This window comes from Ranitomeya imitator, chromosome 9 (assembly GCF_032444005.1).
Source record: "Ranitomeya imitator isolate aRanImi1 chromosome 9, aRanImi1.pri, whole genome shotgun sequence".
In the NCBI taxonomy this organism is placed as follows: Eukaryota; Metazoa; Chordata; class Amphibia; order Anura; family Dendrobatidae; genus Ranitomeya; species Ranitomeya imitator.
This window is the reverse complement of record NC_091290.1, coordinates 135,876,278-135,894,332: the sequence shown is the minus strand read 5'-3', so window position 1 is coordinate 135,894,332 and position 18,055 is coordinate 135,876,278. Positions and strand designations below refer to the sequence as shown.

The 18,055-nt window shown below is 43.8% G+C and overlaps 2 protein-coding genes across 7 annotated transcripts in view; one reads left to right on the top strand and one right to left on the bottom strand.

Moving 5' to 3' along the window:
• Positions 1-18,055, top strand: part of MARVELD3 (MARVEL domain containing 3) — a 146,202-nt gene that overhangs the window by 104,308 nt on the left and 23,839 nt on the right. For 2 of the 5 annotated variants that reach the window (XM_069739146.1, XM_069739143.1), the window contains exon 1: positions 15,544-15,654. The exons of 1 other annotated variant lie outside the window; for it this stretch is intronic. The gene's annotated coding sequence lies outside the window, so the exon portion shown is untranslated. Of the gene's footprint in view, positions 1-15,543; positions 15,655-18,055 lie in introns of those variants that run through there. 2 more of the 5 variants (XM_069739144.1, XM_069739147.1) reach the window with 2 other exon arrangements.
• Positions 434-15,373, bottom strand: TINF2 (TERF1 interacting nuclear factor 2). Of its 2 annotated transcripts, none has more exons than XM_069739135.1 (7): positions 15,276-15,367; positions 4,612-4,796; positions 4,152-4,250; positions 3,044-3,139; positions 2,860-2,958; positions 2,502-2,580; positions 434-1,770 (listed from the first exon to the last, which is right to left on the bottom strand). In XM_069739135.1, exons 1-7 carry the CDS (start codon positions 15,301-15,303, stop codon positions 986-988), a joined length of 1,371 nt encoding a protein of 456 aa, XP_069595236.1. In that variant the 5' UTR covers positions 15,304-15,367; the 3' UTR covers positions 434-985. The 2 variants fall into 2 exon arrangements, with proteins under 2 accessions (XP_069595236.1, XP_069595238.1); XM_069739137.1 differs by having other exon boundaries at positions 871-1,770; positions 4,152-4,246; positions 15,276-15,373.

The window sequence follows — 18,055 nt, the reverse complement described above, 5'->3', positions numbered from 1 at the left end:
TGCAAATAAGATGCTAAAGAGATCACTGTATCTTGTAAATAAAGATCTATATAATGCGATAAATTGGCAGTTATGATGGGTCAACCTGGTGGACGTGTCTCATCTTTATGAACCTTTGGAAGATGATAATAAAACGCCCTATTTGGATTTTTATCAATAAGGAACCATTTTTCTTTTATATTCAATATCCCTTTTATATGGGCTTCATTAATAAAACTGTTATAATCCCTTATAAATTGTGTTGAGGGATCTATTGTTAATTTTTCATAATATCTGTTATCAGAGAGGATCCTTTCAGCCTCTTGGAGATAATCTTCTACATCTTGAATCCTATATTATATGATAATAATTATATTTTGGGTTCTTCTTGAGACCCTCTAAAGCTTTTGTTTCGGTAGGGTTAATGTTCCCATATAATCTTTTTTTTGTTATTATATTCCCGTTATTGATCTCTCTCAAATCTGCCGCTACCAAGGCAAAAAAACGTTTCAATATAATTGCCTCTGTGGTGCACTGGATTAAAAAGAGATTTCAGAATCACTCAGTAATTCACCTAAATTTGGCTTGATCGGGCCAATTTCTAAATACTTTTTTTTTCCTTTTACGGAGGATTAGCCTCCTTACATCTGGCCGGGTGTGGCTATAGAGCTCCACCAACATTCTGCTCCTTTTAGTTTCTTGTGAAGCAAGCTATATATGAAGTAAATGTGGTATACCTTTATATATGATATATATTTTTATAAACCTGAAGACGACTCTGGGATGTTGGAGTCGAAATTCATTGTTTTATCCTGTAACTCCTAAATAAATGATTATATTGGACATCCACGAGAATCTTGTGACGGAAGCGGCAACAACTATCTGGGTGTTTTTCTGTCTATTAAGAGTCAGTTACTATTATTGTGAGCCCCATCGGGGACAGTGATGATAATGTCTGTAAAGCGCTGCGTAATATGTTAGCGCTATATAAAAATAAAGATTATTATTATGGTGGCGAAGATAAGCGGAGACCTCTCTTTGGTTGAATTCTGCTCATTTCTTCACCATCATGTTGGAATAAACTGTATCCAGGGAAGTAATCGGGATCGTTGCTGTCGTTGTCCGTGGAATCAGAACATACCCAGAACCAAGTAGTAGACGTCTGACTTTGGGACGGCTCAGAGTCGGCCACTTGAGCAGGCAAATCTTCAGGAGCTGCATCTCTTGGATACTTGTTAATAATAGTAAGTGGTAGTCTTGTCAGGCGGACCCTTGGCTGGTACCTCCAGGACGTCAATCCCCGAGCTGAGGACTTCTCTAGCCCTTCACAATTGCCTCTAGACTCCTCGCGCATGGCCTGTGCTACCTCTGTACCCTGCATGTCAGTAAATACTCCATGTCCCATCACATCATGACTAGCCCATTGATCTGGACAACACTCTGGGCCAAGGTCTAGGCTTTGAGATTGCAAAGGATCGGGAGGAGAAAGATTTTCACCATCGTTGACTTTAGAATTTTGACTGCAATCAAATCCAAAAACTGCAAAATATGGCGGCCGAGGTTCATCGCGAACAGGAGGACTATTGATCAAATCTAGCGTCCTTCTACAGACGGGTTCCCGCTTACGGCCTTGTGAGGAACTCATTCTGATGCCTTCAAGCCCACCATAACCTCGTTTACTCCTTGTGTAATTCTCGCTCTCGGCTTGATCGCTGCTGAGGTTTTCTTCTGATCGATCGGCATTAGTAGAGGGCTTTGTCCTATATCTCGCTTCGTTTGTAGCTAAAAAATCTAAAATGAAGAAAAAAAAACAAAAGCGTGTATATGGACAAGGGAGTTAACGCTAAGTGATTCTGCTGAAGCCCCTTTATAAGTGTCATGGGCATGTGAGCTCAGCCAGGGGGGATGCAGATTTTATAATAAAAGTAGTCATAAAAGGTGGAGACCCCTCTAAAAGGACTAAATGTTGTTTAGGACCCCCAGCTGTCGCATATGTTGCTACACATCCATGCAGTGAAGTGCAGACCGCTGATAGTCTGGGTCTTGCACTTGTTAGTGGGGATATCATTGTTGATAAGCTGCTTTGCTGACACTACCCTGGTTCCCCGCCAGTCTCTGCTTACCCAGGGCTGACCAGTCATGCCAAGGCCAGCTGGGGACCAAGGTCATCAGTACAACTTTTTTTTCCCCCTTTTTTTATCATTGTAAGCTGTTTGTAAGAAATGCATTGGCTTTGGACAACCCATTTAGTTTATGGTCACGTGATGGCTAATCAACAAGAAATACTATCGTGCAAGAGGATGGGAGTTCTAGTTCAACTTTGCATTTAAAGAAGCATCAACATGGGGTCATGTCAAAATGTCATCTTTTATTACATATATAAGAACAGATAAAACTATAAAAACAGATTGTTTAAAGGAACGGATCACAACAATCTAATAACGAGAGAAGACTACGCCTCCCAGAGGCAATAAGGACGGAGCGGCCATGGAGAGGTCTTCAGGAGCCAAACCTTAACTTACTCAGTTCTGAACTGGGGCGGATGGGGGTGCTGGAGCGACGGTCCTCGACTAAGACAGGCTGCTTTGTGGTTTCTGGGACCTGTGTCGGGAAAGATAACAACATGGCTGTCAGTAACACTCGGTTTGGAGGAGGCGGCAGGCATTTTTCATGGAGACGAGTTAATAAACGCTGCAGCTAAGTGCAAGTGAATGGAGTCGCATTGCAACGTGTAAGGTACCACATTGCAAAAAAAGTCCAACTGGCTCTGACTTTTTGCTGGTTGCGGCAACCTAGGGGGTCGCAATATGACCCCACTTCACCTGCTGCATAAAACAATCCTTAGCCATGTGCCCCCCTGTAATCCGAGCCCGTCTTTACCTGGTGGTTGTGGACCGTCTGAAGCCTGTGCAAGAATTCCCACAGAAGCTTCTCGAGGGCGGCCATAAACGCGTCCCCATATTCCAGCTGCAACTTGTTCTATGGAGTAAGAAGTAGGTAACGAGGTGCGTTAACGACGCGAGGACAGCGCGGAGCATCTCGACGCCTGTGCGCGGCTCCTCACCTCTACATAATGCTGTCGAAACTTTGCGTCCCGGATCATGCGAAGAACCAATTTACGAAAATTAATCTTACATTGCCGGACCTTAAATACATTACGCTGGAAATACAAAAAAAACACTGAAATTAAATTATAGTTCTGCAGCGAGTCAAGACGGATATTCACCTTGGTCACCATCATCAGAGGCTTAGATATTGGGGGTCCCAAGCAGCCACATAGGAAGATGTCAGTATTTTACAGGGTAGGACCAGGGGGGTAGAGTTTGACCCTAGTTTGACTCTCCAGTTTAGGAGGAGCGAGCTCATGGACTCCAATGGATCATTCATGGGAGTCGATGATGGTTAGGGAAGAGCATGATTGGGCAGTTAGATGTCAACATGCCCAATCCTTTTTTAAGGAGGTGTGTGACAGCAGCAAAGTGTGGAAAACATCTGATATGGCCCATCTGGGGTATACAGATATAGATTCTTAGTTTCTGGAGCCTTTGGACGCGCAATAGGATCAGGTTATCCACAGATAAAACCCAAGCTTAATGTAAAAGAAAAAAAGTTATTTTGATATTTTGACGTGATCTTTAGAAAAACATCCACAGGTCATGTCTTTCCAGCACAGAATGTGCTGACTCACCGAGGAGCTGTTTACGATGCACGGACAGGGAACATAAGGGAGGTGTGTGTTCTCAGGGGGAGGCAGCAGCCACCGCCACAGGGGTCCGATTCTAAAATTTACAGATCAGCCCGATAGGAAACATTCAGGGCAAACGAAAAATAAAAACGCCACACCGGAGCCATCTAGTGGTATCACTTATTAATGCAGCCATGTTACGGAGCTGAGACCGATCCTCAAAGGGCAGGTGCAGCACAAAGAATAAAAAAATGGGGAAACTGTATTATTATATATTTTTTTTTTATGACAAAGGGATAAGAGGGAGAATAAGAACTTAAACCGAAACAAACATTGGCTGAATCCTTAAAATGCAGCTGGATACCAGAAGCTCTGCACCCCCCTGCCCACCAGGGGTCTTGTTCATGTATTTCTTGAAGGAAAAAAACTTTGACCTGAACGAAAAGGTGATCATCGGAGGGTCTTCATAAGGGGAGACAACGCTTACCGCTTCTGAATCATCGGGGAAGACAGGAGGAAAGTGAGAGTTCAGCGCTGTGAGGACGTCCAGCAGCGGCTTCTTTTCTTCCATCATGTGGAGCACTATCTGAGCAAATGAGGGATATGTTATTTTTTATTTACTAAAAGAATACCCCTGCTCGCAGCTCCTCCCCTTGAGTTTGCAGAAACAGCCATGTGATAGTGGGGTACAGGGGCTGGGGGGCTTACACCGGAGCGGCACTGTAATCGCCAGGGGTGTCAAACTGTATTCCTCGAGGGCTGCAAACAGGTCATGTTTTCAGGATTTCCTTGTACTGCACAAGTGATAATTTAATCACCTACACAAATAATGAGTTGGTGATTAAATTATCACCTGTGCAGTACAAGGAAATCCTGAAAACATGACCTGTTTCCAGCCCTCGAGGAATGCAGTTTGACACCCCTGGTAATCGCCATCCGGGGCTCACCTTCCCTCTGAGTCCGGTGCTGAGCTTCGCATGGTGCCTGTAGCAGAGAAGATCGGGGACTTGTTCTTGAGTCAATTCCAAAAAATCTAAAATTCTTCCAAAGTTCTGGACGTCCCTCTTCTTCATCACCAGCCATGTGGCCCTGATCAGCACATAAAGGGACGATCCTTTGTCCGCAGAGGGGCCTGCAAAGTAAGAAACAATGGTGTACACATCAGAACATCGCGTTCAACTTATAACATGAGCAGGGAATCAACCATTACAACGTCATGTAGAAATGTTCTATAATCTTACTGCATGCACAGAAAAGAATCCACAGCCTCATAGCCTGCACAGCAAATAATCTATAGCCTCATTGCCTGCACAGCAAATAATCTATAGCCTCATTGCCTGCACAGTAAAGAATCCACAGCCTCACTGCTTGCACAGTAAAGAATCCACAGCCTCACTGCTTGCACAGTAAAGAATCCACAGCCTCACTGCTTGCACAGTAAAGAATCCACAGCCTCACTGCTTACACAGTAAAGAATCAACAGCCTCATTGCCTGCACAGTAAAGAATCCACAGCCTCATTGCCTGCAAAGTAAAGAATCCACAGCCTCACTGCTTGCACAGCAAATAATCTATAGCCTCACTACTTGTACAATTAAGGATTCAAAGACAATGCTCTCACAATAAAGAATCCATAGCTTCACTACTCATACAGTAAGGAATCCATAGTCCCACTGCTCTTAGTGTGAAGGAATTCATGATCTCACTGCTTGTACAGTGAAGAGTCTGTAACGTCACTACTCGTTCAGTAATTAATCTATTGCCTCCCAGCTCTGACATTAAAGAATCCATAAACTCACTGCTTACACAATAAAGAATCTATACCCTCAGTGCTTGCACAGTAAATAATAACCTCAGTGATTGTAAAGAATCCATAACATCGCTGCTCTTACATTAATGAATTTAGGCATGAAGTGGACAAAAGTCCAGGAACGTTTATTTCCCCTTTTGAATGTAAAGTAATAGCAGCACCTGTCCACTAGATGGTTCACATGGCATGTCATTATCTGTCCTCTGATGTGATCGCACATCAGAGGACAGAGAAATAGGGGGATTCAGGGACCCTATCATACTTACCAGTATCCCTGGGTTGTCCTGCGTCTCCTCCTGCCCGCCGGCATCTTCCTCCGGGAAGAAAATGGCGGGCGCATGCGCAGTGCGCCCGCCGAGATGTGCTGGCCGGCAGAGGAAGATTCTTCCTCTTGTTTTATTTTGGTCACTGTGAGATCCTATCACAGTGATCAAAATTAAAAAATAAATAGTAAATAACCCCCCCCCCCCCCTTTATCACCCCCTTAGTTAGGAAAAAATGATAAAATATAAAAATATATGTATTTCTATTTTCCAATTAGGGTTAGGGTTGGGGCTAAAGTTAGGGTTAGGGTTGGAGCTAAAGTTAGGGTTAGGGTTGGGGTTAAAGTTAGGGTTGGGGCTAAAGATAGGGTTAGAGTTGGGATTAGGGTTTGGATTAGGGGTGTTTTGGCGTTAGGGTTGTGATTAAGGTTATGCCATAACCCTAATCACAATCCTAACGCCAAAACACCCCTAATCCAAACCCTATCTCTAATCCCAACCCTAACCATAACCATTATGGTTAGGGTTGGGATTAGGGGTGTTTTGGGGTTAGGGTTTTGGATTGGGTTGGAATTAGCGTTAGCGGTGTGTTGGGGTTATGGTTGGTGTTAGAATTGGAGGTTTCCACTGTTTAGGTACATCAGGAGGTCTCCAAACGCGCCAATTTTGCGTTCAAAAAGTCAATTGGTGCTCCCTCCCTTCCGAGCTCTTCCGTGCGCCCAAACAGTGGTTTTCCCCCACATATAAGGTATCAGAGTACTCATGACTGATTGGACAACAACTTGTAGGATCCAGTTTCTCCTGTTACCCTTGCGAAAATAAAAAAATAAAAATTGGGGGCTACAAAATAATTTTTGTGGGGAAAAAAATGATTTTTTTATTTTCATGGCCCTGCATCAAACTTCTGTGAAGCACTTGGGCATTCAAAATACTCACCACATTTCTAGATAAGTTCCTTGGGGGGGGAGGGGAGGTCTAGTTTCCAAAATAGGGGTCACTTGTGGGGGGTTTCTACTGTTTAGGTACACCAGGGGCTCTCCAAATGCAATGTGACGCCCGCAGACCATTCCATCAAAGTCTGCATTTTAAAATGTCACTACTTCCCTTCCTAGCCCCGATGGGTGCCCAAACAGTGGTCCCGCCCCCACATATGAGGTATCAGCGTACTCAGGATAAATTGCACAATAAATTTTGGGGTCCAATTTCTCCTTTTACCCTTGGGAAAGTAAAAATCTGGGGGTAAAAAGATCATTTTTGTGGAAAAAAAAGTTTTTTTTTTATTTTCATGGCTCTGCATTATAAAGTTCTGTGAAGCACTTGGGCGTTCAAAGTGCTCAGCACACATCTAGATAAGTTCCTTGGGGGGTCTAGTTTCCAAAATAGGGTCACTTGTGGGGGGTTTCTACTGTTTAGGTACATCAGGAGCTCTGCAAATGCAACATGATGCCCGCAGACCATTCTATCAAAGTCTGCATTTCAAAACGTCACTACTTCTCTTCCGAGCCCCGATGTGTGCCCAAACAGTGGTGCCCCCCACATATGGAGTATCAGCGTACTCAGGACAAACTGGACAACAACTATTGGGGTTCAGTTTCTCGTGTTACCCTTGAGAAAATAAAAAATTGCGAGCTAAAAAATCATTTTTGAGGAAAAAAAAAAAGGATTTTTTTTTCACGGCTCTACGTTATAAATTTCTGTGAAGCACTTGGGGGTTCAAAGGGCTAACCACACATCTAGATAAGTTCCTTAAGGGGTCTAGTTTCCAAAATGGGGTCACTTGTGGGGGGTTTCTACTGTTTAGCCACATCAGGGGCTCTGCAAACGCGACATGGTGTTCGATCTCAATTCCAACCAATTCTGCATTGAAAACGTCAAACAGCGCTCCTTCACTTCTAAGTTCTGCGGTGCGCCCAAACAGTGGTTTACCCCCACATATGGGGTATTGACGTACTCAGGACAAATTGCACATCTTTTGGGGTCTAATTTCTCCTGTTACCCTTGTGAAAATAAAGATTTGGGGGCAAAAAGATCATTTTTGTGGAAAAAATTAGATTTTTTATTTTCATGGCTCTACGTTATAAACTTCTGTGAAGCTCTTGGCTCAAAGTGCTCACCACACATCTAGATAAGTTCGTGGGGGGGGTCTAGTTTCCAAAATGGGGTCACTTGTGGGGAGTTTCCACTGTTTAGGCACATCAGGGGCTCTCTAAACGTGACATGGTGTCTGATCTCAATTCCAGCCAATTCTGCATTGAAAAAAATCAAAAGATGCTCCTTCACTTCCAAGCCCTGCTGTGCGCCCAAACAGTGGTTTACCCCCACATATGGGGTATCGGCGTATTCAGGAGAAATTGCCCAACAAATTTTGTGGTTCATTTTCTCTTTTTACCCTAGTGAAAATAAAAAAAAAATGGTTCTGAAGTAAAATGTTTGCAAAAAAAAAGGTAAATGTTCATTTTTTCCTTCCACATTGTTTCAGTTCCTGTGAAGCACGTAAAGGGTTAATAAACTTATTGAATGTGGTTTTGAGAACCTGGAGGGGTGTAGTTTTTAGAATGGTGTCAGGTTTGGGTATTTTCTGTCATGTACACCCTTCAAAGTTACTTTCAATGTGAAAATGGTTTTGTAAATTTTGTTGTAAAAATTAGAAATCGCTGGTCAACTTTAAACCCTTAACCCCTTAGTGACAGAGCCAATTTGGTACTTAATGACCGGGCCAATTTTTACAATTCTGACCACTGTCACTTTATGAGGTTATAACTCTGGAACGCTTCAACGGATCCCGCTGATTCTGAGATTGTTTTTTCGTGACATATTGCACTTCATGTTAGTGGTAACATTTCTTCGATATTACTTGTGTTTATTTATTAAAAAAACGGAAATATGGCGAAAATTTTGAAAATTTTGCAATTTTCAAACTTTGAATTTTTATGCCCTTACATCAGAGAGATATGTCACACAAAATGGTCAATAAATAACATTTCCCATATGTCTACTTTACATCAGCACAATTTTGGAAAAAAAAAAAAAATTATTAGGGAGTTATAAGGGTTAAAATTTGACCAGCAATTTCTTATTTTTACAGCAAAATTTACAAAACCATTTTTTTTAGGGACCACCTCACATTTGAAGTCAGTTTGAGGGGTCTATGTAGCAGAAAATGCCCAAAATTGACACCATTCTAAAAACTGCACCCCTCAAGGTGCGCAAAACCACATTCAAGAAGTTTATTAACCCTTCAGTTGCTGCACAGGAACTGAAGCAATATGGAAGGAAAAAATGAACATTTTACTTTTTTTCACAAATATTTTACTTCAGAATCAATTTTTTTTATTTTCACATGTGTAAAAAAAGAAAATGAACCACATCATTTGTTGTGCAATTTGTCCGGAGAATGCCGATACCCCATATGTGGGGAGGGACCACTATTTGGGTGCACAGTAGAGCTCAGGAGGGAAGGAGTGCCATTTGGCTTTTTCAAAGCCCTGGAATTGAGATCGGACACCATGTCGCGTTTGGAGAGCCCCTGATGTGCCTAAACAGTGGAAACCCCCCACAAGTGACACCATTTTGGAAACTAGACCCCCTAAGGAACTTATCTAGGTGTGTGGTCAACACTTTGAACCCCCAAGTGCTTCACACAAGTTTATAACGTAGAGCCGAAAAAATTAAAAATCATTTTTTTTTTCACAAAAATGATCTTTTCACCCCCAATTTTTTATTTTCCCAAGGGTAGCAAGACAAAATAGACCCCAAAAGTTGTTGTGCAATTTGTCCTGAGTATGTCGATACCCCGTATGTGGGGGTAAACCTCTGTTTGGGTGCACAGTAGAGCTCAGAAGGGAAGGAGCGCCATTTGGCTTTTTCAACATAGAATTCCCTGGAATTGAGATCGGACACCATGTCGCGTTTGGAGAGCCCCTGATGTGCCTAAACAGTGGAAACCCCCCACAAGTGACACCATTTTGGAAACTAGACCCCCTAAGGAACTTATCTAGGTGTGTGGTCAACACTTTGAACCCCCAAGTGCTTCACACAAGTTTATAACGTAGAGCCGAAAAAATTAAAAATCATTTTTTTTTCACAAAAATGATCTTTTCACCCCCAATTTTTTATTTTCCCAAGGGTAGCAAGACAAAATAGACCCCAAAAGTTGTTGTGCAATTTGTCCTGAGTATGTCGATACCCCGTATGTGGGGGTAAACCTCTGTTTGGGCGCACTGCGGAGCTTGGAAGGGAAGGCGCGCCGTTTGACTTTTTAATCTCTTAATTGTGAGAGCGGACGTCATTTTGGGTTTGTAGATGTGCCTAACAGCAGAAACCCCCCACAACTGACCCCGTTTTGGAAACTACACCCCTCAAAGATTTTAATCAGGGGTATATTGAGCAATTTGAACCCACATGTATGACACAGAGTTTGATAACATTAGGTTGTCATATTGAAAAAATTCATTTTTTTCCACGAGAATCTTGTTTTAGACCTGAATGTCTCGATTTTTCAGAAATAACATCAAAAAGTGGACCCCACAATTCGTTACCCACTTTATTATGAGTGCAGCAATATCCCATATGTAGTAAAAAAGTTCTGTTTGGACAAATGGCAGGGCTTGGACAGAAAGGGGCACAATGTGACAAATTTGGCTTTATTTGAAATTGAAGATCCAGGACCCATTCAAAGCTTCTAGAGACATTGAGCAAAAAAGAAAATCCTTCCAGGAATTATTACTCACAGAGGGAGGCATGCTCCTAAAACACAATGGCTGACTATAAAATTGGTCTTGCTAACAAAACAGTTGTCCCGCATTTGCGTATATTGTAGCAGGAAGAATAAACTGTACTGGAATGAAGGGCAAAATGTGTAGGAAAATGCAGCCAACTATGTGGCAAAGCGGAGTTTGTTCCAAAGATGAAAGAACACCATCAGGGCTAGAATGGCAGACACTTTCAGAGACTGGTCGTACAACGTCCTTTTAGCTCCATCAATCCCTATATGAGAGACGAATGTGCCAATAGACGTGGTACACCATAGCAAGCTCCCACCCGCCAAGGTCAGAACCGCTATATGCACAAAACAACCAGTTCTCTATAGAAAGTATTGTCTGGTACCAGAGGTTCGGCAAGAACCATAAAGTAAAGCCCATAGTGTATAAGTACGGAACTTCCTCATTTTTTAGAAATCCTACAATAAAATGATCATGCCCGTATCATCAACATAAATATAAGTAATATAAATGGAAGCCAAAGTTTTGTGTAGCAAGACAGTTATAAAAACAGTCAAAGTTAGATAAATGGTCAAAAATGTTTGAGTAATAAAGTCCTAGAATTCATTTTCAGATAATCTCACTTTTCAAGATCATTTCTGGGGTCCACATTCTAACGCTTATTGACATAGGTACGTGGACGAGAATTTGTTGGAATAGTAGTTTGGTATGGGATTGATCGAGTCGTAGAATTTTCAGATGACCTGACTTTGCAAGAACATTTGTGGGGTCCACACTCTAGAGCGTACAGACGTGGGTACGTGGATGAGAATTTGTTGGGATAGTAGTTTGGTATGGGATTGATCGAGTCGTAGAATTTTCAGATGACCTGACTTTGCAAGAACATTTGTGGGGTCCACACTCTAGAGCGTACAGACGTGGGTACGTGGATGAGAATTTGTTGGGATAGTAGTTTGGTATGGGATTGATCGAGTCGTAGAATTTTCAGATGACCTGACTTTGCAAGAACATTTGTGGGGTCCACACTCTAGAGCGTACAGACGTGGGTACGTGGATGAGAATTTGTTGGGATAGTAGTTTGGTATGGGATTGATCAAATTCTGGAATTAATTGTGAAATGGGGTAAAATGGGATCTACTAATTAAAATATTTATCAATTGTTCCAAATTGTACTACTGGGGCCACTAAGCAGAAAATAAAAATGATTGAAAAAAAAACAAACTAATAATTGTAGGTGGTGTGGTAGGTCTCAAAACAGGGGGAGATACAAAGGCCTGGTTGGGATGGGCATGTGGGGCAATAAAATCGGGAATCACTCCGCCTGCCATGCTTTCTGCAAACTCGGCACCTTTTTTGAGGATACCTTTGGGTGGGAGTGACAGGGACAGGGTGAGGAAAATGGCGTTCTGACAGTCTCCGGGAATCCTCAGAGTCGATGGCGTCCCCCGGTGCCATGGACTCAAATATGAGGCTCTCTACTACTTTTTCCTGAAAGTGCAGGAAAGTTAGCGGTCCTTGAGATTTTTTATATAGGACAAAGCTGTTGTATGTGGCAGTCTGAATTAGATAGGTTCCCACCTTTTTATACCACGCCCTGGTCTTCCTCTTGACCAGGTATGGTTGCAGAACCTGGTCTGACAGGTCTACGCCACCCATATGTCTATTATATTCTGTGACGCAGACAGGTTTTTCTTTGTCCCTGGTGGCACCCCTCTCTCTGACCGTCACAGTGGTGTCCGTATGCAGTGTGGAAAGCATATAGACGTCCTTCCTGTCTTTCCACTTCACTGCAAGTAGTTGGTCGCTTGCAAGTGAAAATGACGCCCCCCTCTCCAAACGTCTGGACACCAACTGTGACGGAAACCCCACTCTGTTTTTCCTCACTGTCCCACAGGCCCCTGTACTTGCAGCATGGAGGGATTTGTATAGGGGGATACTCGTGTAATAGTTATCTGTGTACACGTGGTACCCTTGATTGAGAAAGGGTGTCATTAGCTCCCAGACAATTTTGCCTGGGATACCAATTGTCTGGGGGCAGTTTGGGGGGTTTATTTGGCGGTCCCTACTTTCGTAAATTAGGAAGGTGGACGTGTACCCTGATGAGCTCTCGCAAGCTTTATATAATTTTACGCCGTATTTGGCTCTCTTGGAGGGAATAAATTGGCGGAATGAAAGACGGCCCTTGTAGCTCATCAAGGACTCGTCGACTGCCATATTTTGCTCTGGGGTATAGGAATTTAGAAAGGAAGTTTTTAGGAGGGAAATTAGGGGTCTTAATTTATTTAGCCGATCGTAGTTGGGGTCAGTTCTTGGGAGAGCTTGGGCATTGTCACTGAAGTGGAGGAATCTCATCAGGGCTTCGTAACGGGCTCGGGACATGATGGCTGCAAATACAGGGGTGCAGTGGACAGCTTTTGTTGCCCAGTAAGAGCGGAGAGTGGTTTTTTTTACTATACCCATATTCAGGGTGAGGCCTAAGAATTTTTTAATTTCGGGGACATTTGTGGGGATCCAGGAACGGGAATGAAAGGCAGTGGGTTTTTGGGAAATATATTGCCGGGCATATAGGTTAGTTTGGTGGACGATTAATTGCAGGACTTCGGGGCTAATGAAAATTTCAAAAAAATCAATGGGGGTAAAATTGGCGACATCTACTTATATTCCAGGGACTGCAGAAAGAGGGGGAATTTGAGGGGAAAATGAGGTGTCATTATACCACAGCGGTGGGGGGACTGCGGTACTTGGTCCTGCCTCTGAAGCTTCAGCAGTGACGACCGACTCCGCTACCACCGGGCTGGGGGATCCCGTGGAGGAAGAGTCGTCATCACTGTCTGAAAACTGCTCAACTTCAGGGGCAGAATCTGTTTCGCTGCCGGAGCAAAGCAGGCTGTAAGCTTGCTCCGCGCTAAAAGTTCTGCGAGCCATTTTATCTAATTCCTCCCCTAACCCTAACAAAAAAATTTAAAAAAAATTATAATTTTTTTTTTCTATAATCCTCTGCTGGTGATGCAGGGATTACGGAGAACGGGGGTGGGTAAATGGGATGCTGGCGGAGGCAGATATTATGTTTTTTGTCACTGACAGGGCACCACTTGAACTGTAGTCTCTCTCTCTTCTCTCCTAGAACAACTACAAGGAGAGAAGAGAAAGGTACAGCCCAAGTGCTGCCATGTTTATCAAATATTAGGGGTTTTGATCACTGTAATTGGACATATTACAGTAATCAAAACCCAGCAGCCAATGAGAAAATTCTCATAGGTTGCTGGGTCTCTGCTGGCAGATCATGGCAGGTGCACTGCGCATGCGCCCGCCATTTTCTTCCAGCAGAGAAGAAGAAGGGGGGCCAGGAGCAGTGGGCTGGGGACCACTACTGAGGACCGGGGACCACTACTGAGGACCGGGGACAGGAGCAGGCGGTATAGTGGGGGGCTCGGGGGCTCTATTTCTCTCCCCTCTGATGTGCGATCACATCAGAGGGGAGAGAAATGCAAAGCATTTTTTTTTTTTTACAAACTATTTGCAGCGATCGCAATCCCGGGGGTCTGTAAAGACCCCCGGGATTGCGATCGCTCCAGGGGGTCTGCGATCGCTCCAGGGGGTCTGTAAAAACAGACCCCAATACACCGGGGGAAGCTAGGCTTTGGCGGGCGCATCTGCACATGCGCCCGCCATTTTGGAGCCCGGGCAGGAAGGAGGAGGGTCGGGGACCGGGGGGGCACCTTCTCCGGTACATAAGGTACCATGGGGGGCTCGGGGGACCCTATTTCTCTCCCCTCTAATGTCCGATCACATTAGAGGGGAGAGAAACACAATACTAATCGCGTTTTTTTTTTTTTTGCGATCGCCGGTAAACGGTTAATTACCGGCGATCGCAAAAGCGGGGTCGGTGAAAACCGACCCGAATCATGTTCTCTGGGGTCTCGGCTACCCCCGGCAGCCGAGACCCCGGAGAAAATCGGCCTCTGGGGGGCGCTATGTACTTTTTCCACAGCGCCGTTAATTAACGGCGCTGTGGCTTAAGTACCCTTAGCGGCCGCCGTTAAAAGGCGTATCGGCGGTCACTAAGGGGTTAAGGGTGTAAAAATTCAAAGTTTGAAAATTGCAAAAATTTTAAATTTTTTCGCAATATTTCCGTTTTTTTTTTTTCATAAATAAAAGTAATATCGAAGAAATGTTACCACTAACATGACGTACAATATGTCACGATAAAACAATCTCAGAATCAGCGGGATCCGTTGAAACGTTCCAGAGTTATAACCTCATAAAGGGACAGTGGTCAGATTTGTAAAAATTGGCCCGGTCATTAATTACCAAATTGGCTCTGTCACTAAGGGGTTAAATTTATTAAGTGATTATATTTATTATTTTTACATTTTCTGCTTTTGCCCCCACATATCGGGGCTGATGGCGGATATCCCACCCTGGCTGTATGGCTAGAGGGCAGACTTAGTCGCCCCCCATTGTCCCCGCTGACATAGGGGGTAGGGAATGGGGCTGACGGGGTCCCCGCTCCCCTCTACCTACCAGGACACCACAGTGGCTACTGACCGCAGCATCTAAGGGGGTCTAACGGCTGGGATCAGATTAATCTCCAAATTCCGCCATTAAGTAGGGTGGAACATCATTTTGCAGATGTACAATGTTACATTGTGTAATATAATGCAAGTATCCATGATACCGTTTTGTGCACACAGCTCTTGTGCAAACCATTGTGTCTCCATGGCTACAAAATACAAACAAAGCCTCTTGTAGCGTTTGGAGACCCTTCTACATGGCCTGACCGTACGGGCGGCCCTAACGTCACCGGCTACTACTCACCAGATGTTTCAGAACTTCTCCCGGTCATCTCCACGGCCTCCAAGACATGTCCAAACTCATCTCCGCAAACACACCAATTACAAAACCGTATACGTCCCTCCAGCCAATCGCATCACAAACAGATACATCCGACCAATCACTACACAGTGTGCGTTCACTCGACCAATCACTTTTCACCCGCCTTTATCAACCTGTCCAATCAAGCGAAAGCGCGTCTCCTCGTGCGTTCCAGAAGGCTTTAGGCGCGCATTCTTCTGCGTTCCAGGGTGTCGTGAGCGCGCATGCCGGAGCCTGTCAGGTGTGTTTCAGCCTCGGGGACGCGCTTTCGGCTCCGAGTTTCGGTTCCTGCTGTTACGGAAAACGTAAAGCGGCGGTTTCGGTGAGTAAAGCATTAAATACCGGAATATTAGACTAATTAGAGGCAGGTGGATGTACTAAGTGCTGTCCGGGGTCAGGTGCAGGCACACAACAGGGGAAAGTACTGCTTTGGTCACTAAAATAATCGGAAACTTAAAAAAATATATATATAACAATATTTTTTGTAAAATTTGGTAATGAAATTGAGCTGACTTAAAAAGTTGCAGGTTGCTATGGTTACATGAATAACCCCATGGTGACCGCTATGGCTCAGTTCACACAGTGCGTCAAAAACTGCTCCGACCGGCAAGTTTCTGCTAATGGAAGCCAAAAGCAGCCTGACAAAAGTCAGGATTTAAAGGGGATGTCCACTACCGGACGGGCCCTGAAGAATGGCCATTTATAGAGGCCTCACGCACACTGCGCTGTTTGTAAACGCTGCAGAATTTGACTTTCGGAGCGTTTTCTAAATTTGCACCATGTCAGTTCCACCTGGCATGGTTAAAGTATTTATTTATTTTTATTTTTTTTTTTGCACATTTTTTTTTTCCAATAGACTTGAACAAATTAGCAGAAAATCCCCCTATAAAAAAATACAAACCCTTCTTGTTTTTTTTGTGTGCGTTTTCACATGTGACTTTATCAATACATTTTTTTATCAGAATTAGGTAACGGGTAGTTTCCAAAACAAAATAGTTTTAACGCATAACATAAAAAAAAATTCCGGAAAAGTGCAAAAAAAATATCAGCCATTAGAATAAGTTGCTATTTAAATTATTTACAAGCAGAGATGGGCGAACCTGAACAGTAAAGTTCGGCATCCGTACCGAATACTTACTGCTCTGGCACAGACTTCACCAGGAAGTCCATGTTACTGTTTGGGTTCGGCTGCCCGAACACCGGGTGTTTGTGGCGCTGTCATGTGCATGACAGCGTGGCATACACTGCTTCTGATCGGCGGTGAAATCCTCCCCGCCGGTCAGAGAGCCGCCGTTCCCACGCCGTCTAAAGACAGCATGAGCGCTCAGCTGTGATCGGAGGAATAGAGGTGACCTCCGGTCACTGGTGTCAGCTGATGGGACAACTGCTCCCATCATCCGAAACCTGCTGCCACTAATAACAGAGCAGGAGCAGATGATGGGAGTATTCATCTGCCGATCCTGCCCTGTAAATCCATAATTTAAAAAAAAAAAAAAAAACGGCATCGGTTCCACCCATTTTGGATAACCAACCTTGCTAAAGCAGACAGCTGGGGGCTGGTATTCTCAGGCTGGTAAGGTGCCATTGATACAGCCTTCCCCCCCCCCCCAGCTTAAGATAGCAGCCCACAGCTGCCCAGAAAAGGCGCATCTATTAGTTGCCCCAATTCTGGCTCCTCACCCAGCTCTTTCCACTTGCCCTGTAGCAGTGACAACTGGGGTTATTATTTGTGAGGTTGCTGTCACCTTTGTATTGTCCGGTGACATCAAGCCCAAGGCTTAGTAATGGAGAGGTGTCTATAAAATGCCCCCATTACTAACCCCATAGTGACATTGTATGAAAACAGACCTCAAGAATAAAGTCGTTTAATTTGAAAAAAATGACACAGACTCCTTTAATAATCTCATTTTAACCATACTTATGACCTCGCCTAATTCCACCGAAGCTCTCGATCTCCTGTAATAAACCAAATATAATAAAACAACAATATACCATACCTGACTGTCGTTCTGTCACACGCCGTAATCCATGTCTGGGCGATAATTCGTTTTCAACCTGGACGGTGCCAAGATGCGACTGTCCTGGCTGAGAACCACTGGAACCACTCCCTTGAGAAAGGCCACATCGCCGAAACGCGCGTCGGGAAGGACGCTCACAGCTACACCCCTGGCTCTATTGGTAATTATATTAGCCATCTGGTTACATCTCTAGTCGCTATATAGGGGTGTTGTATTTTCTTTCTTAGGCTATATGGGCTTATGTGCAATAATGGCCAGTTTATTTTACAATATATTCATACCCATTTACCTATTTGGAATGTAATGTTTTTCTGTGAGCGTTTCAACTCTGACATGTGTGAGAGGGTGTTGTTCTCTCTCTTCTTCCCCCTCTATTTGTTCTCCCATGTCACCTATACCTGGTCACTTTAATAAAATAATGTTTTGCTAATTATTTTCTGTATTTGGAATTTTTTGTCGTGGTTTTTTCTTTGTTGCTCAGCTTTTTTGCGACATATTCCCAGTCTATGTCTATTGACATCACGGTATATTATTTTATCCTATATATTTTGTTGTGTGATGTTGGTTTTCATAAGGCTTGTTATGAGAACCACTGGTGAATGAGCCGCTGCGAGCCCAGCCTCAGTGACTCAACCGGCTTAACTGCGGTGACCTCGTGACATCCCCGCTAGCACCGTGAGCCTTTTTCTGCTCTTGCTGTTATTA